This window comes from Nerophis lumbriciformis, linkage group LG26 (assembly GCF_033978685.3).
Source record: "Nerophis lumbriciformis linkage group LG26, RoL_Nlum_v2.1, whole genome shotgun sequence".
Lineage (NCBI taxonomy): Eukaryota > Metazoa > Chordata > Actinopteri > Syngnathiformes > Syngnathidae > Nerophis > Nerophis lumbriciformis.
Window position 1 is genome coordinate 39,008,576 of NC_084573.2, and position 24,376 is coordinate 39,032,951.

The window sequence follows — 24,376 nt, forward strand, 5'->3', positions numbered from 1 at the left end:
ATTAGGGATCAAAAAGCCCCAAAAATGTATGTTAACAGTTTGAATATTTTTTTAAATAAAACAATTGCAAGCTTCTGTCAAACTCAGTTCTTAAAAAAAAATATCGCAATACTAAAAATATGACAAAAATAGGTTTTTATCATCTTTAAGAACATAGCCAGAGTCTCTCTCGGGCCAACACGGAGGTGCTAACACTATTGTAATGCCTTGCTCTCTGGCCATTCCCAAAAAGAATATCAGAAGTCTACAATCATGACAAGACTCAGCTGCACGCGTGCTGACGAGGACCAGAGGGCGGGAGCATATTACACCAGTTTTAAAGTCGCTGCATTGGCTGCCTGTCCGCTTAAGGGTCGATTGTCAAGTTCTATTATTAGGTTTTAAATGTCTTCTTATCTATCTGACCTGCTCTGACCGCGTCAACCCTCGCGGATCCTGAGGACTTTTAGCTTTACCAAATACCAGAACAAAGACCCAGGGTGGGGCGTCATTTCACCACTGTGGCCCCCACCTGTGGAACAGCCTACCAGAGAGCCTCAGGACTGTTGAAACAAAAAAAGGGCTAAAGACACACCTTTTTAATCAAGCTTTTTACTGATCATCTTAAACTCTTATGGTTTTTAATAATTATTGTATGGTGTTGTTTTCTATCGTCCATCCATCCATCCATCCATCCATCTTCTTCCGCTTATCCGAGGTCGGGTCGCGGGGGCAGCAGCCTAAGCAGGGAAGCCCAGTCTTCCCTCTCCCCAGCCACTTCGTCCAGCTCTTCCTGTGGGACCCCGAGGCGTTCCCAGGCCAGCCGGGAGACATAGTCTTCCCAACGTGTCCTGGGTCTTCCCCGCGGCCTCCTACCGGTCGGACGTGCCCTAAACACCTCCCTAGGGAGGCGTTCGGGTGGCATCCTGACCAGATGCCCGAACCACCTCATCTGGCTCCTCTCGATGTGGAGGAGCAGCGGCTTTACTTTGAGCTCCTCCCGGATGGCAGAGCTTCTCACCCTATCTCTAAGGGAGAGCCCCGCCACCCGGCGGAGGAAACTCATTTCGGCCGCTTGTACCCGTGATCTTGTCCTTTCGGTCATAACCCAAAGCTCATGACCATAGGTGAGGATGGGAACGTAGATCGACCGGTAAATTGAGAGCTTTGCCTTCCGGCTCAGCTCCTTCTTCACCACAACGGATCGATACAGCGTCCGCATTACTGAAGACGCCGCACCGATCCGCCTGTCGATCTCACGATCCACTCTTCCCTCACTCGTGAACAAGACTCCGAGGTACTTGAACTCCTCCACTTGGGGCAAGATCTCCTCCCCAACCCGGAGATGGCACTCCACCCTTTTCCGGGCGAGAACCATGGACTCGGACTTGGAGGTGCTGATTCTCATCCCAGTCGCTTCACACTCAGCTGCGAACCGATCCAGTGAGAGCTGAAGATCCTGGCCAGATGAAGCCATCAGGACCACATCATCTGCAAAAAGCAGAGACCTAATCCTGCAGCCACCAAACCAGATCCCCTCAACGCCTTGACTGCGCCTAGAAATTCTGTCCATAAAAGTTATGAACAGAATCGGTGACGAAGGGCAGCCTTGGCGGAGTCCAACCCTCACTGGAAACGTGTCCGACTTACAACCGGTAATGCGGACCAAGCTCTGGCACTGATCATTTTCTATCGTAATTATCAATATTACAACTATTAGTGTCTAAATGCTATGTTTTTATTTACTTATTCATGTTATATTTACATTATTTAAATTGTATTTTTACATATATTTTATCATGTTGTGTACTATATTTTTAGATGGCTATAATTTGAGTTATTCTCCAGTGTGGATGCCTCAAAGGTGGCGTTTTTCCTCAAATCCTTATGTTATATTTTGTTTTGTTTTTCCTTTGTTGTCGTCAATAGTGCTGTGTGTGTTTACTTTGATTTTTTTTCTCTGACTTTGTACTGCCCTTTGTGTTTGTCACTTGCCTGTGCATGAAAAGTGTTGTTACAATTAAATTGGATTTGATTGGATGAAAAAGCAGTGCCTGGGGAATCTGTGGTGGGCTCTTCTATTTCTGGGGCTGAGGTTGCCGAGGTAGTTAAAAAGCTCCTCGGTGGCAAGGCCCCGGGGGTGGATGAGATCCGCCCAGAGTTCCTTAAGGCTCTGGATGCTGTGGGGCTGTCTTGGTTGACAAGACTCTGCAGCATCGCGTGGACATCGGGGGCGGTACCTCTGGATTGGCAGACCAGGGTGGTGGTTCCTCTCTTTAAGAAGGGGAACCGGAGGGTGTGTTCTAACTATCGTGGGATCACACTCCTCAGCCTTCCCGGTAAGGTCTATTCAGGTGTACTGGAGAAGAGGCTACGCCGGATAGTCGAACCTCGGATTCAGGAGGAACAGTGTGGTTTTCGTCCTGGTCGTGGAACTGTGGACCAGCTCTATACTCTCGGCAGGGTCCTTGAGGTTGCATGGGAGTTTGCCCAACCAGTCTACATGTGTTTTGTGGACTTGGAGAAGGCATTCGACCGTGTCCCTCGGGAAGTCCTGTGGGGAGTGCTCAGAGAGTATGGGGTATCGGACTGTCTGATTTTGGCTGTCCACTCCCTGTATGATCAGTGTCAGAGCTTGGTCCGCATTGCCGGCAGTAAGTCGGACACGTTTCCGGTGAGGGTTGGACTCCGCCAAGGCTGCCCTTTGTCACCGATTCTGTTCATAACTTTTATGGACAGAATTTCTAGGCGCAGTCAAGGCGTTGAGGGGATCCGGTTTGGTGGCTACAGGATTAGGTCTCTGCTTTTTGCAGATGATGTGGTCCTGATGGCTTCATCTGGCCAGGATCTCCAGCTCTCGCTGGATCGATTCGCAGCCGAGTGTGAAGCGACTGGGATGAGAATCAGCACCTCCAAGTCCGAGTCCATGGTTCTCACCCGGAAAAGGGTGGAGTGCCATCTCCGGGTTGGGGAGGAGATCTTGCCCCAAGTGGAGGAGTTCAAGTACCTCGGAGTCTTGTTCACGAGTGAGGGAAGAGTGGATCGTGAGATCGACAGGCGGATCGGTGCGGCATCTTCAGTAATGCGGACGCTGTATCGATCCGTTGTGGTGAAGAAGGAGCTGAGCCGGAAGGCAAAGCTCTCAATTTACCGGTCGATCTACGTTCCCATCCTCACCTATGGTCATGAGCTTTGGGTTATGACCGAAAGGACAAGATCACGGGTACAAGCGGCCGAAATGAGTTTCCTCCGCCGGGTGGCGGGGCTCTCCCTTAGAGATAGGGTGAGAAGCTCTGTCATCCGGGGGGGAGCTCAAAGTAAAGCCGCTGCTCCTCCACATGGAGAGGAGCCAGATGAGGTGGTTCGGGCATCTGGTCAGGATGCCACCCGAGCGCCTCCCTAGGGAGGTGTTTAGGGCACGTCCGACCGGTAGGAGGCCACGGGGAAGACCCAGGACACGTTGGGAAGACTATGTCTCTCGGCTGGCCTGGGAACGCCTCGGGATCCCCCGGGAGGAGCTGGACGAAGTGGCTGGGGAGAGGGAAGTCTGGGCTTCCCTGCTTAGGCTGCTGCCCCCGCGACCCGACCTCGGATAAGCGGAAGAAGATGGATGGATGGATGGATGGATGAAAAAGATCAATTAATGAATATGAAATTTGCAAAAGTATTCCCGACCCATCGGTGATACGAATATAATGGCAAATGTTCCTTCTTTCTCTTTCTTTCCCACGGTGCAAAGCATTATTACTGGGCTTGCAAGCGGTTGTACTGGGTTTGAATCCGGGCCGCAGATGTTTTAGGAAGATTCACAAATGGCATAATCAAATCCACAATCAACGCTCCCCGAAAGGTTTCAGCGCGGAGGACGACGACAGCGAGCCGTGTCTTTTCTTACATATGTGAATGAACCCAAGCGTCTGAGTAAATAATTGATGTTTTAATGTGCAAGCCTGCATCTGATAGACCTGTGCGACCAATGTATGTGGAAAATGAGGTGTGCTCAGCAGCCCGGGAATTTCGATAAATTGGTGGAAAAAAAATGTAATTCTGCTTCAGTCCCCAATTTACTTTCATGGACTTTTGTGTTATTGCACTCGAATCATAACACCCATCAAACATTTATCTTGGTCCGTCTCTTCGGCTGCAGAAATATGAAACCCCTTTAGAAGTTGCTCTTATGCAGAAAGCAGCAGGCGGGCCTGAAGCAATCGGAAAATCAGCCGCTGTCTCGCTTCTGGACTGGTATTATCTGGACAAAGAGCTAATCCTCGTCATGGAAAGACCAGTCCCATCTATGGAGCTTTCAGATTACCTCATATCCCGCGGAGGCTCTATGGACGAAAGCGAGGCTAAGGTACAATACCTTAGTGGTTGTGGGGTGTGGTTCGCTGCTTTCATTTCTGAGAGACACTACGACTTCTACTCATGTGTTTCTTTCTGTCCTCACTTCAGATCCTTCAAAAGCAGTTGGTTGATGCAGCCATTGACCTGCACACTAAAGGTGTGTTTCACCAGGACATCAAATGTACAAATGTCCTGGTGGAGTATGGTTCTGGTGACCCGCATATAAGAATCATTGACTTTGGCTGTGGGAGTTTTTTACAAAGAAAACCCTTCTGGAAATTTCGAGGTATCACAAATATAACCTTCACGTTCAGTTGTTTTAAATAATAAAGTATCTTTTTTGTTTTGTCCGTGCTAGGTACCCTCGAACTAGCACCCCCAGAGTGGCACATACGCAAAAAATTCAAAGCTGGTCCCACAACAGTATGGCAACTGGGAGCACTACTGTATCGCCTACTGCATGGCAACATGTTCCATACCATGGCCTTCGTTAGCAGCAGAATAGGCCTCAGCACCGAACTTTCGCAAGGTATATGCCATCAGATTTTTATAAGTAACATTTTACATTTAGGTGGACACCTAACCCTAACCCTAACCCACGGGTAGTTAAACGTTACACAAAACCCTCTCGCGCAGGGATGTGCATGTACAACAAAACACAAATCAATCAATCAATCAAAGTTGACTTATATAGCCATTAATCACAAATGTCTCAAAGGGCTGCACAAGCCACAACGACATCCTCGGCTCAGATCCCACATCAGGGCAAGAAAAAACTCAGGCCAATGGGCACAATGAGAAACCTCAGAGGGGACCGCAGATGTGGGTGTCGCTTCGATGTTGTTTCTACGGCGCGACGAAGTTGTTGCAAAGGTCCTTTTTATAGGGACACGATTGAGGAAGCACCAGCGTGGCTATGGCAGTAGATCAAACAAAAGGCAAGGCACGGCAAAACACAAAAAGAGCACCATGAACATACAACAACGAACCAGCATCGCAGGGAAGGCTTCATTGGTAGATAAACCCTACTGATTAGCGATTAAGAACAGGTGTGCCACCTAATCATTAATCAGCAGCAGGTGTGGAGAATCATCGCTCAAGCCAGAGATTAAGTGGCTGAGAACGAGAGTACACAGGAGGTGAACTAAAAAATAAGAGCACTGGACAGGAAATATTACTAAAAACACAGGAAGATGAAACATTAACCCAACCTGTCACGAGTGATCATGATAGTAGCCCGCCTCCACAAAATAGATACCAGACATTTTCAATCCAAAAACCAAAGGAGGGTGGAAGGCGGAGAAGGGATGCCAACCTGTGCCCCACCACAAAAAGACCAGGGAAACGGCCGCCAGTCAAGGCCATGAGTCCCTGTAGCAAGCGGGGGAGAAGAGTCAGTGTAGCCGGCATCAGAGGCCTCGGCAGCCGATGAGAAATAGGATCCTTTGGGTTGTCTAATGCGATGACGACAGTTGTGAGATTGATAAGACCCGAGTGCTGGCCTTGGTTCCCATGCAAGCAGTGCTTTGTCTACCTAGATGACATCCTTGCACATGGAAGTACGTTCAAGGCAGAGGTCGAGTCCGTCCGTGTTGGAAACGATTCGAACGGCCAGCCTGAAGCATCACATCATGCATAAAGAAGTGGCATTCTTGAGTCACCGCGTGGGAGGTGAAGGCGACAGCACTTAGGTCGAGAAGGTGAAGGTGTTTGTTGAGTAGTCCTCCCCCACCAATGCCAGGTTAAGAGTTTCCTGGGGCTAGTTGTGTACTAAAGGAAGTTTGTGCGAGCATTCGCGTGCACACCGCCACTCCCCTTTCGACAGCGGTTACCCCAGCAAGTGTTCAGCTGCCTCCAGCAAGCTCTGAGTGAGTCCCCCGTGGTAACCCCAACCTGCCCTTCATCCTTGACACAGATGCTACTAGTCTGGACAGGGTAGGAGTGCTGGCACAGCCCACACCTGAAGGAGAGCGGGTTGTGGCCTACTTCAGCAGGGCATTCCGTGTCACCTGCTGGCTCTAATGCTGTCCATCAGGAATTTGAAGTACTAACTGTGCAGCCAGCTCTTCACGGTGAAGACACTACGTGGCGCTCAGCTGACTAAATACTTTTATAAAAGGAAAGGTGGCTCATTGAAAAGCTCCAAGTGTACAATTTCTAGGTGTAAAACAAAGCCAGGGAATGCCATGTCTGCACAGATGTGTAGCCGCAAATGCACCGAAAGATTCTGCCCCTAGAGGATGGCGGAGTGTCAGAGTGCCAAGTGGCAAAGTTGTGGTCAGTATATTCCAGACAGTGGGAGCAGCACCAATAGAGAGACGAGGACCTGCTGTCAGTGTGGAGATGGGTGGAATCCCAGTGAATTCTGTCGTGGGAGAATGTAGCCCCCCCTCTACGGTAAACAAAGGCTTGGAGGTCCAAATTCTAGACACCGTGGCTCAGCCAGGGGGTGCTTTAGCGGCTGTTGAAGGAGCCAAAGGTAGCAGGTGGTCATCGTCAGAAGACTACAGGAGACTACTTAACGCCACGTCCAGAGCGGCTAGTTCTGGACATCTTGGCTAAAACAATTAGCTGCTTTTGCCAAAGCAACTCCTGGTGGCATTGAGAAAGAGGACTGTTTCCGCCACTGGTACTGTTCACACCCTACGGCCGGCCCTGGTGGGGGCGCACATGTAAAGAGTGGCCGTGGACTAGAGATGTGCGGTTTGCGGGCACAACCGCGGAGTCCGCGGATTATCCGCGGATCGGGCGGATGAAATTAAAAAAAATTAGATTTTATCCGCGGGTCGGGTCGGGTCGGGTGGTTGAAATAAAAAAAAATTAGATTTTAAATAGATTCAGGCGGGTGGCAGTTAAACCAATTCGGAAATATATATACATAGTTAAATGTTGTTACCCACATACAAAAAACGAGCAGGCACCTGCAGCATATGCCACAAGAGAAGAAAAAAAAAAAAAAGAGATGGACACTTTTACGGAGCGGAGAAGGGACGCCTCGCCGGGGTCCGGGACCGAGGCCCCATCCCCCGAGAGGGCCCCACCGCGAGCCGTAGCTGAGGCGATCCGCGAGAAGGGCCCGACGCACGTCCAGGGTCACCACCGCGCCCACTGCACCGACACCCCGCCTCGTCCGCAATCCCCGCGGCCGGCGTCACGCGCAGCAGGTAAGCAGCTTACCTGCCCGCCACCCCTGTGGCCGGGGGCTCGTAACAGGGGTCACTCCGCGCGCTCCGCCCGCGCAGCCTACCTGCCCGCCACCCCTGTTGCCGGGGGCGCGTAACAGGGGTCACTCCGCGCGCAGTGCGCTCACGAAAGGGGTGGGGCTCACCCTGGTTGATATAGACAGCAGCTAGGACGGTGGCCATGGAAGTTGGAACCCGCTAAGGAGTGTGTAACAACCCACCTGCCGAATCAACTAGCCCTGAAAATGGATGGCGCTGGAGCGTCGGGCCCATATACCCGGCCGTCGACGGCAGCGAGACGCGCTTGGAGGTGCGCTCAGCGCGGCTCCCATTTGATTGCGCACTGGTGTGCATCTGGGTCGTGACAGCGTGGCACGCGAATGTTAAAGTTAAAGTTAAAGTACCAATGATTGTCACACACACACTAGGTGTGGCGAGATTATTCTCTGCATTTGACCCATCACCCTTGATCACCCCCTGGGATGTGAGGGGAGCAGTGGGCAGCAGCGGTGGCCGCGCCCGGGAATCATTTTGGTGATTTAACCCCCAATTCCAACCCTTGATGCTGAGTGCCAAGCAGGGAGGTAATGGGTCCCATTTTTATAGTCTTTGGTATGACTCGGCCGGGGTTTGAACTCACAACCTACCGATCTCAGGGCGGACACTCTAACCACTAGGCCACTGAGTAGGTCAATGTCTGTGCTGCATTGGATCAGTCTCCTTTCTTTAACAGGCAAAAGCTTTATAACCTCACTAATGCCTTGCATCGTCTATATTAGATATATAACAACGGGCGGGTGCGGGCGGATGCGGTTCTGATCAAATGTTAGATCGGGTGGATTGCGGATGGTTGACGACTTTCTGATGCGGTTGCGGATGAAATAATTGCCTATCCGCGCATCTCTACCGTGGACATTGTGGAGCCAACTGGGGAAATCATTACATCCTCTTAGCCATTTACTACTCTACACTGTGGACTGAAGCGTACCTGTTTTACAGACACAGAGACAGTGGCCACTTCCCCACACTAGAGGGCATGTTCAGTCGATTTGGGAGTTCCTGCACAGTGACCATGGGAAGTAATTTTTAGCCACGAGTGTTTGTGGTAATGTGTGGGCGGAAGGAATGAAAATGGAAGATTCACACCACCCCACTGTGGCTGCAGAGTGATGGCTTGGTGGAAAGGTGTCATCACACAATGAGCGAGCAGCTGGTCATCTTGAATGCGCAGCACCAGAGGAACTGGGGTTAATAATGCTCATGGCCTGCCGCTCAGCCATTTAGGAGTACAAAGCCTCCACCCCAGCCATGCTCATGTTGGGGAGGCAGTTGTGCACGCCAGCTGAGTTGTCATTTGGCTGCCCTACTGACGATGCAAATCATGTTGTGTACTGAGTTCAGTTACAGCGAAAAGTGGTCCTTCACTGAGACCAGCTGGTGCCATACCGATGGGAGCGGCACCCTTCAGTGGTGGGGCAGTGGGCCCAGCCTGCGCCACAGACTGATGGAGAGAGTTTGTCGGTTACGGGTTGTCGGAGAAAGCTGCCGTGGTTGGCACAGGCGATCCAAAAATTTGGCCCTAGAATCTTTGGTACAAACTAGCCCGCTAGTGAGACACAATTGTTCTACTTTTTAACTCGGACAAGAAATAATTTTGATGCATGTTTTGAAGTAATCGAGTATATTCCCGGTATACCTGATGGCCACAGTCCAATCCAGGCATAACCTTGTGCGTATGTTTTACTCAACATTATTTGGTAAGCTAACAAAAATGCCCGTATGAACACTAACGTAAGTACGCTATCTTTCTTAGATGTGTTTGATTAGGACCAGAGTACTGGTGTGTGAATACACCCTAAAACTGAATGTTCTTTCCTTTCAGAATGTCTTGACTTCTTGCAGCTTTGTCTCGCTGTACGGCCCAAACAGCGTGCCACCCTCCAGCAGATGAAACACCACCCCTGGCTCAACACATAACACTTGTACCTCACATCGTCACAAAACCTAGACTACAACTTCAAAGGCTGACTCTTAACCTTGTGACCTACAGGCTGCCATATTAGTCCACCCACTTCCCATGTTACGTTAACCAATGTATTACCATGCCTGTGAATGCTGTGTCTGGGTTTCTTCATGCGTGTCAGATCCCGTGGAGCCTGTTTGAGCATGATAGAGTTGTGTTTCGTTCAGACTCACCTCACATTTCGGTACCATCCCAATGATGACCACCAGCACAGTCACACTACCTCAAAGTCACTGAGTTCAGTCTCTGACAGCACCACATTGGTAAGTGACGATCGCATACTTTCCCATGCACAGTTGTACTCAATATTATTCAACCCTAATTTCCAAATTCCGTCGCAAAGTTCAGAAACTTGTAGTAGTTTATGTAAAAATTTTCATTTTGGAATAAGGCTGTAACACAACAAAATGTGGAGAAGGTCTAAAGTGATCCCCTTCCAAAACATAACTTTGTACTTGGTAAAAACTTTGTTGGCGTGTTTATTGTACTATAGTCGTGGCACACATCTCAGGAAGGATTTTTGCCCAGCCCTACAGTACAGACACTCCCCATCCAAGTCCTGAAGGTTCAGAGACTGTTACTTCGCATTTCGGAAGTTTCAGGAAATCCTTCATTCCTTTGTCATTGCACTTCAAAAGTCAAAGATAGCTCCCGTTGACAAAAATTTAATTATTTTATAAGGACATGCTCTTTAGTACCGCAATACCACTAGGTAATGTGGTGCTCTATACTCTCGGCAGGGTCCTTGAGGGTGCATGGGAGTTTGCCCAACCAGTCTACATGTGCTTTGTGGACTTGGAGAAGGCATTCGACCGTGTCCCTCGGGAAGTCCTGTGGGGAGTGCTCAGAGAGTATGGGGTATCGGACTGACTGATTTTGGCGGTCCGCTCCCTGTATGATCAGTGTCAGGGCTTGGTCCGCATTGCCGGCAGTAAGTCGGACACGTTTCCAGTGAGGGTTGGACTCCGCCAAGGCTGCCCTTTGTCACCCATTCTGTTCATAACTTTTATGGACAGAATTTCTAGGCGCAGTCAAGGCGTTGAGGGGATCCGGTTTGGTGGCTGCAGGATTAGGTCTCTGCTTTTTGCAGATGATGTGGTCCTGATGGCTTCATCCGGCCAGGATCTTCAGCTCTCGCTGGATCGGTTCGCAGCCGAGTGTGAAGCGACTGGGATGAGAATCAGCACCTCCAAGTTCGAGTCCATGGTTCTCGCCCGGAAAAGGGTGGAGTGTCATCTCCGGGTTGGGGAGGAGACCCTGCCCCAAGTGGAGGAGTTCAAGTACCTCGGAGTCTTGTTCACGAGCGAAGGAAGAGTGGATCGTGAGATCGACAGGCGGATCGGTGCGGCATCTTCAGTAATGCGGACGCTGTATCGATCCGTTGTGGTGAAGAAGGAGCTGAGCCGGAAGGCAAAGCTCTCAATTTACCGGTCGATCTACGTTCCCATCCTCACCTATGGTCATGAGCTTTGGGTTATGACCGAAAGGACAAGATCACGGGTACAAGCGGCCAAAATGAGTTTCCTCCGCCGGGTGGCAGGGCTCTCCCTTAGAGATAGGGTGAGAAGCTCTGTCATCCGCGGGGAGCTCAAAGTAAAGCTGCTGCTCCTCCACATCGAGAGGAGCCAGATGAGGTGGTTCGGGCATCTGGTCAGGATGCCACCCGATCGCCTCCCTCGGGTGGTGTTTAGGGCACGTCCGACCGGTAGGAGGCCACGGGGAAGACCCAGGACACGTTGGGAAGACTATCTCTCCCGGCTGGCCTGGGAACGCCTCGGGATCCCCCGGGAGGAGCTGGACGAAGTGGCTGGGGAGAGGGAAGTCTGGGCTTCCCTGCTTAGGCTGCTGCCCCCGCGACCCGACCTCGGATAAGCGGAGGAAGATGGATGGATGGATGGATAATGTGGTGCTGTGTTTTTGTCATACAGTATATTGTGTCAGACAAATGGATCTATACTTGAATAATAAAGGATATATGCATCTATCTATTCACAGACTTATAATCATCATTTTTTTCTGGATTTCTTTGTGGATATTCTGTCTCCATGGGAAGAGAGCTGTGGGGTGAGACTACGTACAACAGCATCAGAGACAGACCACTGGTCTGCACAAAGCCAGTCTTTGTGGATTCAAGGATGCAAGGAACCACTGACCTTCACTGGAAGCTATATAGTTGGGTTACATTCAGTGCTGTCAAATTAGCCTTTTTTTTTTAAAATATTTTTTTAATCAGATTAACCACACTTTTGAATTTGGATTAATCATGATTATGTGTTTGCATATTTTTTAAGATTAAAAAAAAAGAGCCCAATATTTGGATACATGTGCAATTTTTATTTGAAAAAATGTTTCAGGCTCCTTAAATGCGCTCCATCGTTTTGCTCAAAACTTAGTGACAGTTGTATCTAATTTCAGGTCAGGGTGTATTTTTCATGAACACACCAGTTGGAATCGCTGCCCTCTACTGGCGTATGTATTGACCTGACCACTGACCGTATAACAGGAAACAATCCACGGTTAAGCTAAAGGAGCATGTACAGTCAAAATAAATTGCATGTTTAATCTTTATACAGGTAAAAGCCAGTAAATTAGAATATTTTGAAAAACTTGATTTATTTCAGTAATTGCATTCAAAAGGTGTAACTTGTACATTATATTTATTCATTGCACACAGACTGATGCATTCAAATGTTTATTTCATTTAATTTTGATGATTTGAAGTGGCAACAAATGAAAATCCAAAATTCCGTGTGTCACAAAATTAGAATATTGTGTAAGGGTTAAATTTTGAAGACACCTGGTGCCACAAACTAATCAGCTGATTAACTCAAAACACCTGCAAAGGGCTTTAAATGGTCTCTCAGTCCAGTTCTGAAGCCTACACAAACATGGGGAAGACTTCAGATTTGACAGCTGTCCAAAAGGCAACCATCGACACATTGCACAAGGAGGGAAAGACACAAAAGGTTATTGCTGAAGAGGCTGGCTGTTCTCAGAGCTCTGTGTCCAAACACATTAATGGAGAGGCAAAGGGAAGGAAAAACTGTGGTCAGAAAAAGTGTACAAGCGATAGGGATCACCGCGCCCTGGTCAAGATTGTGAAAAAAAACCCATTCAAAAATGTGGGGGAGATTCAGAAGGAGTGGACAGCTGCTGGAGTCAGTGCTTCAAGATCCACCACCAAAAGACGCTTGAAAGACATGGGTTTCAACTGCCGTATACCTCGTGTCAAGCCACTGTTGACCAAGAAACAGCTCGCAAAGCGTCTCACCTGGACTAAGGAAAAAAAGAGCTGGACTGCTGCTGAGTGGTCCAAAGTCATGTTTTCTGACGAAAGCAAATTTTGCATTTCCTTTGGAAATCGAGGTCCCAGAGTCTGGAGGAAGACAGGAGAGGCACAGGATCCACGTTGCCTGAAGTCTAGTGTAAAGTTTCCACCATCAGTGATGGTTTGGGGTGCCATGTCATCTGCTGGTGTCGGTCCACTCTGTTTCCTGAGATCCAGGGTCAACGCAGCCGTCTACCAGCAAGTTTTAGAGCACTTCATGCTTCCTGCTGCTGACCTGCTCTATGGAGATGGAGATTTCAAGTTCCAACAGGACTTGGCGCCTGCAAACAGCGCAAAATCTACCCGTGCCTGGTTTACGGACCATGGTATTTCTGTTCTAAATTGGCCCGCCAACTCCCCTGACCTTAGCCCCATAGAAAATCTGTGGGGTATGGTGAAAAGGAAGATGCAGAATGCCAGACCCAAAAACGCAGAAGAGTTGAAGGCCACTATCAGAGCAACCTGGGCTCTCATAACACCTGAGCAGTGCCAGAAACTCATCGACTCCATGCCACGCCGCATTAACGCAGTAATTGAGGCAAAAGGAGCTCCAACCAAGTATTGAGTATTGTACATGCTCATATTTTTCATTTTCATACTTTTCAGTTGGCCAACATTTCTAAAAATCCCTTTTTTGTATTAGCCTTAAGTAATATTCTAATTTTGTGACACACGGAATTTTGGATTTTCATTTGTTGCCACTTCAAATCATCAAAATTAAATGAAATAAACATTTGAATGCATCAGTCTGTGTGCAATGAATAAATATAATGTACAAGTTACACCTTTTGAATGCAATTACTGAAATAAATCAAGTTTTTCAAAATATTCTAATTTACTGGCTTTTACCTGTATATACATGTTTAATGTGATTTTTTTCTGATTAATCACATGAGTTAACTTGTGATTTTTGACAGCCCTGGTTAAGTTAAGCTATGCTATGTTATAAAGTGCTCACTACCGGTTATGTATTGGACATTTCAACTTGCTGTCCAACATAGTTGTGGTGTTCCTCAAGGGACCCCTTTAGGTCTTCTCCTTTTTTGGCAATTACAAAGTATTTTCGTAATGTGCTTTCTATAACTAAGGTGTTGCTAAAGTTTGTTTACTTCCGATGCAGTCAACAGTCATTTGTTCAACTTCTTTAGTTATACTAGAGGTGTTCCTCAAGGATCTATTTCAGGTCCTCACTTTTAGTTCACTTGGGCACAACTTTGTGTTATAGATAACTAAATATAGTATTGTTAATTATTTGTTCACAAAGTTTAGCCTTTTCTCATTACACTTTTGCTCTTTTTCTCACATTTATACGGGTGTTGTGTTTTTTGTTTTTTTTTAGATATATATGCTATTATATAACTTACAGCATTATCAGACATGTGTGGTATATTTGTACAAGGTATCGGGTCAAACGCCGATACCAGCCTGATTTTTACTCGGTATCAGATCGAGGGGAAAATGAGCGGTATCATGAGTGTATGACTACATAAATAAAATAATATACAGATTATTAATATTTGAAGAGATCAATTTCTGATTCTGATTCTGGAATAAAATGTACAGATTTAGAATGTATCGATATTTCAGTATCGATACATATTTCTGCTCTAATATCAATTTTGAATCAAAATATTTTCGTTCATGCTGCAAACTGAACAGAAAGGTACGCGGGGGCTATATTGGATGTTTTTTTAAGTGATAAAATATGCTAAAAAAATGACATTGTGTCAGCTTTGTATTATTGGTGACTAAGTATATTATTATTATTATTAAATATTAGAATATTTCAATTTTTTCTCATGACATACCGATTTAAAAAAAACATTTTATACTTTTGTTTTTCCACTGTTTAAAAATGGAATAAAAACATAGATTACATTTTTGTCCAAAATTCTACCTGTACAAAACATATTAATGTTTACTCTTCAAATATATTAATTAATTCATAAATTAGCTTTTTTTTTTTAAATGAACTAACTAACCTTTGTTTATATTTTAAGTAAATTTTTATTTTGAGAGCTAATATTTTAGACTTAAACTTTTCCCACCAAGAGCAAGGAAAGTCTGGTTTTGATATTTTATTATTTTCAAAATAAACGTCATAATCAGATATTATATATATATATATATATATATATATATATATATATATATATTCAAAGACACAACTTTGTGTTATAGATAACTAAATATAGTATTGTTAATTATTTGTTCACAAAGTTTAGCCTTTTCTCATTACACTTTTGCTCTTTTTCTCACATTTATACTGTTTTTTTTTTTTTTTTTTTTTTAGATATATATGTTATTATATGACTTTTACAGTATTATCAGATATTTGTACAAAGGATCGGTATCGGACCAGCCTGATTTTTACTCGGTATCGGATCGAGGGTAAAATGAGTGGTATCATGAGTGTATGACTACATAAATAAAATAATATACAGATTATTAATATTTGAAGAGATCAATTTCTGATTCTGATTCTGGATTAAAATGTACGGATTTAGAATGTATCGATATTTCAGTATCGATACATCTTTCTGCTCTAATATCGATTTTGAATCAAAATACTTTCGTTCATGCTGCAAACTGAACAGAAAGGTATGCGGGGGCCGTATTGGATTTTTTTTTTTATGATAAAATATGCTAAAAATTACATTGTGTCAGCTTTGTATTATTGGTGACTAAGTATATTATTATTATTATTAAATATTACAATATTTAAACTTGTTCTCATGACATACCGATTAAAAAAACCCTGAAAAACTTTTGTTTTTCCACCGTTTAAAAATGGAATAAAAACATAGATTACACTTTTGTCCAAAATTCTACCTGAACAAAACATATTAATGTTTACTCTTCAAATATATTAATTAATTCATAAATTAGCATTTTTTTTAAATGAACTAACTAACCTTTGTTTATATTTTAAGTAAATTTTTATTTTGAGAGCTAATATTTTAGACTTAAACTTTTCCCACCAAGAGCAAATAAAGTCTGGTTTTGATATTTTATTATTTTCAAAATAAATGTTACCGGTAAAACATATCTTATATATATTCAAAGACACAAATTTGTGTTATAGATGACTAAGTATATTATTGTTAATTATTTGTTTACAAAGTTTAGCCTTTTCTCATTACACTTTTGCTCTTTTTCTCACATTTATATTGTTGTTTTTTTGTTTTTTTAGATATAAATGTTATTATATGACTTTTACAGTATCAATAATAAACGTCATAATCAGATATTATATATATATTCAAAGACACAACTTTGTGTTATAGATAACTAAATATAGTATTGTTAATTATTTGTTCACAAAGTTTAGCCTTTTCTCATTACACTTTTGCTCTTTTTCTCACATTTTTTTTTGTTTGTTTTTTTAGATATATATGCTATTATATAACTTACAGCATTATCAGACATGTGTGGTATATTTGTACAAGGTATCGGGTCAAACGCCGATACCAGCCTGATTTTTACTCGGTATCGGATCGAGGGTAAAATGAGTGGTATCATGAGTGTATGACTACATAAATAAAATAATATACAGATTATTAATATTTGAAGAGATCAATTTTAGATTCTGATTCTGGATTAAAATGTACAGATTTAGAATGTATCGATAGTTCAGTATCGATACATCTTTCTGCTCTAATATCGAATATTAGAATATTTAAACTTTTTCTCATGACATACCGATTTAAAAAAAATATATATATTTTTGTTTTTCCACCGTTTAAAAATGGAATAAAAACATAGATTACATTTTTGTCCAAAATTCTACCTGTACAAAAAATATTGATGTTTAGTCACATAAAATAAAAATTGTTGAAATGGAATAATTAATTCATAAGTTAGCAATTTTTTTTATGAATTAACCAACTAAACTTTGTTTATATTTTAAGTAAATTGTATTTTTATTTTGAGAGCTTCTAATATTTTAGACTTAAACTTTTCCCACCAAGAGCAAGTAAAGTCTGGTTTTGATATTTTATTAATTTCAAAATAAATTTTAAAAACATATATTATATATATTTAAAGACAAAACTTTGTGTTATAGATGACAAAGTATATTATTGTTAATTATTTGTTTACAAAGTTTAGCCTTTTCTCATTACACTTTTGCTCTTTTTCTCACATTTATACTGTTTTTTTTTTTGTTTTTTTAGATAGATATGTTATTATATGACTTTTATAGTATTATCAGATATTTGTACAAAGTATCGGTATCGGACCAGCCTGATTTTTACTCGGTATCGGATCGAGGGGAAAATGAGTGGTATCATGAGTGTATGACTACATAAATAAATATACAGATTATTAATATTTGAAGAGATCAATTTCTGATTCTGATTCTGGATTAAAATGTACAGATTTAGAATGTATCGATATTTCAGTATGGATACATATTTCTGCTCTAATATCAATTTTGAATCAAAATATTTTCGTTCATGCTGCAAACTGAACAGAAAGGTATGCGGGGGCTATATTGGATGTTTTTTTAAGTGATAAAATATGCTAAAAAATTACATTTTGTCAGCTTTGTATTATTGGTGACTAAGTATATTATTATTATTATTAAATATTAGAATATTTCAACTTTTTCTCATGACATACCGATTTAAAAAAAAATATACATATTTTTGTTTTTCCACCGTTTAAAAATGGAATAAAAACATATATTACATTTTTGTCCAAAAACATATTAATGTTTACTCTTCAAATGTATTAATTCATTCATAAGTTAGCATTTTTTTAATGAACTAACTAACTAAACTTTGTTTATATTTTAAGTAAATTTTTATTTTGAGAGCTAATATTTTAGACTTAAACTTTTCCCACCAAGAGCAAGTAAAGTCTGGTTTTGATATTTTATCATTTTCAAAATAAATGTTACCGGTAAAAACATATCTTATATATATTCAAAGACACAAATTTGTGTTATAGATGACTAAGTATATTATTGTTAATTATTTGTTTACAAAGTTTAGCCTTTTCTCATTACACTTTTGCTCTTTTTCTCACATTTATATTGTTGTTTTTTTAGATATAAATGTTATTATATGACTTTTACAGTATCAATAATAAACGTCATAATCAGATATTATATATATTCAAAGACACAACTTTGTGTTATAGATGACTAAATATAGTATTAATTATTTGTTCACAAAGTTGAGCCTTTTCTCATTACACTTTTGTTCTTTTTCTCACATTTATACGTTTTTTTTGTTTGTTTTTTTAGATATATATGCTATTATATAACTTACAGCATTATCAGACATGTGTGGTATATTTGTACAAGGTATCGGGTCAAACGCCGATACCAGCCTGATTTTTACTCGGTATCGGATCGAGGGTAAAATGAGTGGTATCATGAGTGTATGACTACATAAATAAAATAATATACAGATTATTAATATTTGAAGAGATCAATTTTAGACTCTGATTCTGGATTAAAATGTACAGATTTAGAATGTATCGATAGTTCAGTATCGATACATCTTTCTGCTCTAATATCGATTTTAAATCAAAATATCAATACTATTTATACTTTTGTTCAGGCTGCATACTGAAAAGTCAAGTATGCCATATTGATTTTTGTTTTTTTTATTATAAAATATGTCAAAAACTGATGTGTCAGCTTTGTATTATTGATGACTAAGTATATTATTATTAAATATTAGAACATTTCAACTTTTTCTCTTAACATACCGATTTAAAAAAAAAAAAAATTTCTTTTGTTTTTACTTTTGTTTTTCCCCCGTTTAAAAATGGAATAAAAACATAGATTATATTTTTTGTCCAAAATTCTACCTGTACAAAAAATATTGATGTTTAGTCACATAAAATAAAAATTGTTGAAATGGAATAATTAATTCATAAGTTAGCAATTTTTTTTATGAATTAACCAACTAAACTTTGTTTATATTTTAAGTAAATTGTATTTTTATTTTGAGAGCTTCTAATATTTTAGACTTAAACTTTTCCCACCAAGAGCAAGTAAAGTCTGGTTTTGATATTTTATTATTTTCAAAATAAATGTTAAAAACATATATATATTCAAAGACACAAATTTGTGTTATAGATGACTAAATATAGTATTGTTAATTATTTGTTCACAAAAGTTTAGCCTTTTCTCATTACACTTTTGCTCTTTTTCTCACATTTATACTGTTTTTTTTTAGATAGATATGTTATTATATGACTTTTACAGTATTATCAGATATTTGTACAAAGTATCGGTATCGGACCAGCCTGATTTTTACTCGGTATCGGATCGAGGGGAAAATGAGTGGTATCATGAGTGTATGACTACATAAATAAAATAATATACAGATTATTAATATTTGAAGAGATCAATTTCTGATTCTGATTCTGGAATAAAATGTACAGATTTAGAATCTATCGATATTTCAGTATCGATACATCTTTCTGCTCTAATATCGATTTTAAATCAAAATATCAATACTATTTATACTTTTGTTCAGGCTGCATACTGAAAAGTCAAGTATGCCATATTGATTTTTGTTTTTTTTTATTATAAAATATGTCAAAAACTGATGTATCAGCTTTGTATTATTGATGACTAAGTATATTATTATTATTATTAAATATTAGAATATTTCAATTTTTTCTTATGACATACCGATTCAAAAAAAATATTACTTTTGTTTTTCCACCGTTTAAAAATGTAGATTACACTTTTGTCCAAAATTCTACCTGTACAAAACATATTAATGTTTACTCTTCAAATATATTAATTAATTCATAAATTAGCATTTTTTTAAAAATGAACTAACTAACCTTTGTTTATATTTTAAGTAAATTGTATTTTTATTTTGAGAGCTAATATTTTAGACTTAAACTTTTCCCACCAAGAGCAAGGAAAGTCTGGTTTTGATATTTTAATATTTTCAAAATAAACGTCATAATCAGATATTATATATATATTCAAAGACACAACTTTGTGTTATAGATAACTAAATATAGTATTGTTAATTATTTGTTCACAAATTTTAGCCTTTTCTCATTACACTTTTGCTCTTTTTCTCACATTTTTTTTTGTTTTTTTTAGATATATATGCTATTATATAACTTACAGCATTATCAGACATGTGTGGTATATTTGTACAAGGTATCGGGTCAAACGCCGATACCAGCCTGACTTTTACTCGGTATCAGATCGGGTGAAAAATGAGTGGTATCATGATAATATACAGATAATTTATATTTGAGGAGATCAACAACACAAATATTCCCTTATTATTTTGTGTTAACGCAACATAAATAAAATAAACGTATTCCCTGATTTATGTATAGAGTGGAAATATCGACAACGTCTCATCGTGCTAGTGTCGACCCAACGCTGGCACTTGGTATCGGCCCCATCGACGCGTGTGTCGGTCGACCCGCCCCTGCTCGCCATTTCTTCAGCATCTTAAAAGTTGAGCGCGACGTGAAGACGTCGTCGACGCGAGCGGACCGTCGCCATAATACCTCGGCTGTGCTCCGGAGGCGAGGATAGGGAAGGTAGAGGATAGGGAAGGGAGGCCGACCGCGTTGCCCCGCTGCGCCAAGTGCGACTCCGCGGAGGGTGGAGCGACCCCCGCCGTCCTCCATGGCCACATTCGCATTCCCGCCCGTGGTTCTGCGCCAGTGTGCGGACGCTGCCGGTCGAACGACGCGCTGATCTGGGAACATCTCGGGCGGCTTGGGGTTGGAGATGTGGACCCGCCTGGAGCGCGGGGGCCTGGGGGTCTGCTGCTCCTTGTCCGTCATGCTGACGCTGGTCAGCGGGGCGCAAAGGTAAGAAGACCCGGAAACAGGTCGGAGGTTTTTTTTTTTTTTTTTTTTTTTTTTTTAAATATATATATTTTTTTAATAACTAATTACTCTATTGTCAGCGCCAACGAGCCGAGCAATATGTCGTTCGTGAAGGCCACCGTGGACAAGCTGCTGAAAGGATACGACATTCGTCTGCGGCCTGATTTTGGAGGTGAGAGCGTCCTCGTCACGTGACGCTGCGCGGGAATGCTTACTAATGGCGGTGTTGTCTCCCAGGTGCCCCGGTGGATGTGGGCATGCGCATTGACGTCTCCAGCATCGACATGGTGTCCGAGGTCAACATGGTGAGTGGAGCCTCTTTGCTGATGGGAATATTCATCACGCCGACACGAGCAGAGGGGAACAAACACTGCGGCGTCACGAGACATAATTAGCTTATTAATGATTCTAAACAGGCAGCCATGTTGAGAGGGGGGTCTGCACTTTTTTTTTAATGGAATTTTGCCTCTTGTTCACCAGCATAATGAAATAAATGTTTCTAATAGGGCAGGGCCGACATCCGGGCAACTGAGCTACCGTATTTTCCGCACTATAAGGCGCACCTAAAAACCACAAATTTTCTCAAAAGCTGACAGTGCGCCTTATAACCCGGTGCGCTTTATATATGGATAAATGTTAAGATTCATTTTCATAAAGTTTCGGTCTCGTAACTACGGTAAACAGCCGCCATCTTTTTTCCCGGTAGAACAGGAAGCGCTTCTTCTTCTACGCAAGCAACCGCCAAGGTAAGCACCCGCCCCCATAGAACAGGAAGCGCTTCTTCTTCTACTGTAAGCAACCACCCGCCCGCGTAGAAGAAGAAAAAGCGCGCGGATATTACGTACGTTTCATTTCCTTTGTGTGTTTACATCTGTAAAGACCACAAAATGGCTCCTACTAAGCGACCGGGATCCGGTTCATGAAAAGACGCAATCTCTCCATCCGCACACGGATTACTATTTCACAGCAACTGATATTCCTGTGAACCGCACTGTGGATACAACGGGAGCACGTACGGTGAATATTCGCACCACAGGGAATGAGAAGTCATCCTTCACTGTGGTTCTAGCTTGCCATGCTAATGGCCAGAAACTTCCACCCATGGTGATATTCAAAAGGAAGACCTTGCCAAAAGAGACCTTTCCAGCCGGCGTCATCATAAAAGCTAACTCGAAGGGATGGACGAAGAAAAGATGAGCGAGTGGTTAAGGTAAGTTTAAGTTTACGCGAAGAGGCCGGGTGGCTTTTTTCACGCAGCTTCGTCCATGTTGATATACGACTCCATGCACGCCCACATCACGCTGGTTTTAATATATTATTAAAGTTTGACTGACCTATTTGACTGTTTTTTTGACATTCCTTTAGCACAGTTAGATGCGGCTTACAACACGGGGCGGCTTATAGGTGGACAAAGTTTTGAAATATGCCGTTCATTGAAGGCGCGGCTTATAACCCAGGGCGCCTTATGGTGCGGAAAATACGGTACATACGGGTTCTTCGAGCCATAGCAACCTGACTGGCGTTGAAAACAAACCGTCGCCATTACTCTTTAACCTGTCGACCTGCGCTGATTAAACCCGTCATTCTGCCTCCAAAATGCCAAAAAACGGTGTTGTTTTTGGTTGTGCAAACCACAACTGGAAACAGGGAAAACAAAGGTCGTATTTTGTTCTGCCAAAGCGTGCTAAAAGCCCACAGAGACGAGACAAATGGCTCGCAGCTTTACACCGGGAAAACGAGGACGGTTCTCACAGGAGTCCCCCAAAATCCCGGGTCGTGTGTTCGGATCACTTCGTTTCTGGTAAATATAAGGAACAAAAATCCACCTTCTTAACCACAACTTGGCCATACCGTCCATGCTAATGTTGAACCCGTTGAATTTTTACTGAATAACGTTCGACAGCTGAAGTTGTTGTTGCACAACAATAACATACGGTATAAAGGCTATTTCCAGTAATTCAGCAAATAATAAATCATAATACTGAACTGAATTTGAATGAGCTCTCTACAGATATAATAAATATACAGATACTGGTAGCCACCGTGTGATCCTTATTATCATTTATCAACATACCTTGGGTGATTTAACCATTTTTATGTGATTTATTCGTTATATAACAACCGAAGCTAACAACCGACCTGGTGCGCTTGTGAGGTAGACATAAAGATTTCCAAATTCCATGTCCGGCCATTGTGTAGGATTATCAGTCCACGCATCTGCTGGAAGGCGGTAAGGGCAGTCGTTTAATCCAACTACAGAACATTTGAACTCGTATCTTAACCTAGCCTCACTGGAAAGACTATGTACATAATCATACGCCATTTAGAACAGTTTAAAATGCCGTGAAACCTCGTTAAATGCCTTTTCTGTCAATGCTGTGTTCGCTGTGAGCTGGTTTGTTTTCAACAAATTCAATATGGCGACCGCGTTGCTAGGGGATTGGCAGGCGGAAGTGACGTAGGTCCGCCCTCGCCTATGCATTCTAACTCCTTCCATCCATCCATTTTCTACCGCTTGTCCCTTTCGGGATCGCGGCGGGTGCCGGAGCCTATATCAGCTGCATTCGGGCGGAAGGTGGCGTACACCCTGGACAGTGACGTGCTGGTGAGGTTGATGGCTGGTGAGGCACTGACTTCATCACAGTCAGATTTACAAACATCCATCCATCTTCTTCCGCTTATCCGAAGTCAGGTCGCGGGGGCAGCAGCCTAAGCAGGGAAGCCCAGACTTCCCTCTCCCCAGCCACTTCGTACAGCTCCTCCCGGGGGATCCCGAGGCGTTCCCAGGCCAGCCGGGAGACATAGTCTTCCCAACGTGTCCTGGGTCTTCCCCGTGGCCTCCTACCGGTCGGACGTGCCCTAAACACCTCCCGAGGGAGGCGATCGGGTGGCATCCTGACCAGATGCCCGAACCACCTCATCTGGCTCCTCTCGATGTGGAGGAGCAGCGGCTTTACTTTGAGCTCCTCCCGGATGGCAGAGCTTCTCACCCTATCTCTAAGGGAGAGCCCTGCCACCCGGCGGAGGAAACTCATTTGGGCCGCTTGTACCCGTGATCTTGTCCTTTCGGTCATAACCCAAAGCTCATGACCATAGGTGAGGATGGGAACGTAGATCGACCGGTAAATTGAGAGCTTTGCCTTCCGGCTCAGCTCCTTCTTCACCACAACGGATCGATACAGCGTCCGCATTACTGAAGATGCCGCACCGATCCGCCTGTCGATCTCACGATCCACTCTTCCCTCACTCGTGAACAAGACTCCGAGGTACTTGAACTCCTCCACTTGGGGCAGGGTCTCCTCCCCAACCCGAAGATGGCATTCCACCCTTTTCCGGGCGAGAACCATGGACTCGGACTTGGAGGTGCTGATTCTCATCCCAGTCGCTTCACACGAACCGATCCAGCGAGAGCTGAAGATCCTGGCCAGATGAAGCCATCAGGACCACATCATCTGCAAAAAGCAGAGACCTAATCCTGCAGCCACCAAACCAGATCCCCTCAACGCCTTGACTACGCCTAGAAATTCTGTCCATAAAAGTTATGAACAGAATCGGTGACAAAGGGCAGCCTTGGCGGAGTCCAATTTACAAACATATGAACCCTAAAGAGTATCTTATTCACCATTTGATTGGCAGCAGTTAACGGGTTATGTTTAAAAGCTCATACCAGCATTCTTCCCTGCTTGG

General features: G+C 42.9%; 2 protein-coding genes across 5 annotated transcripts in view; both read left to right on the forward strand.

Moving 5' to 3' along the window:
• LOC133623657 (serine/threonine-protein kinase pim-2-like) overlaps positions 1-10,499 on the forward strand; it is a 44,450-nt gene extending 33,951 nt beyond the window's left edge. For 3 of the 4 annotated variants that reach the window (XM_061986911.2, XM_061986915.2, XM_061986914.2), the window contains exons 5-8: positions 4,127-4,333; positions 4,432-4,609; positions 4,682-4,852; positions 9,388-10,499. In XM_061986911.2, the coding sequence (XP_061842895.1) occupies positions 4,127-4,333; positions 4,432-4,609; positions 4,682-4,852; positions 9,388-9,482 (651 nt within the window). In that variant the 3' untranslated portion in view covers positions 9,483-10,499. The remainder of the gene's footprint in view (positions 1-4,126; positions 4,334-4,431; positions 4,610-4,681; positions 4,853-9,387) is intronic. The other variant, XM_061986912.2, reaches the window with a different exon arrangement.
• Positions 10,500-20,133: 9,634 nt separating this feature from the next.
• The window catches only part of gabrb1 (gamma-aminobutyric acid type A receptor subunit beta1), a 51,029-nt gene continuing 46,786 nt past the window's right edge, over positions 20,134-24,376 (forward strand). Inside the window, exons 1-3 of the mRNA XM_061986909.2 lie at positions 20,134-20,671; positions 20,770-20,861; positions 20,927-20,994. Coding sequence (XP_061842893.1) covers positions 20,589-20,671; positions 20,770-20,861; positions 20,927-20,994 — 243 coding nt within the window. The 5' untranslated portion in view covers positions 20,134-20,588. The remainder of the gene's footprint in view (positions 20,672-20,769; positions 20,862-20,926; positions 20,995-24,376) is intronic.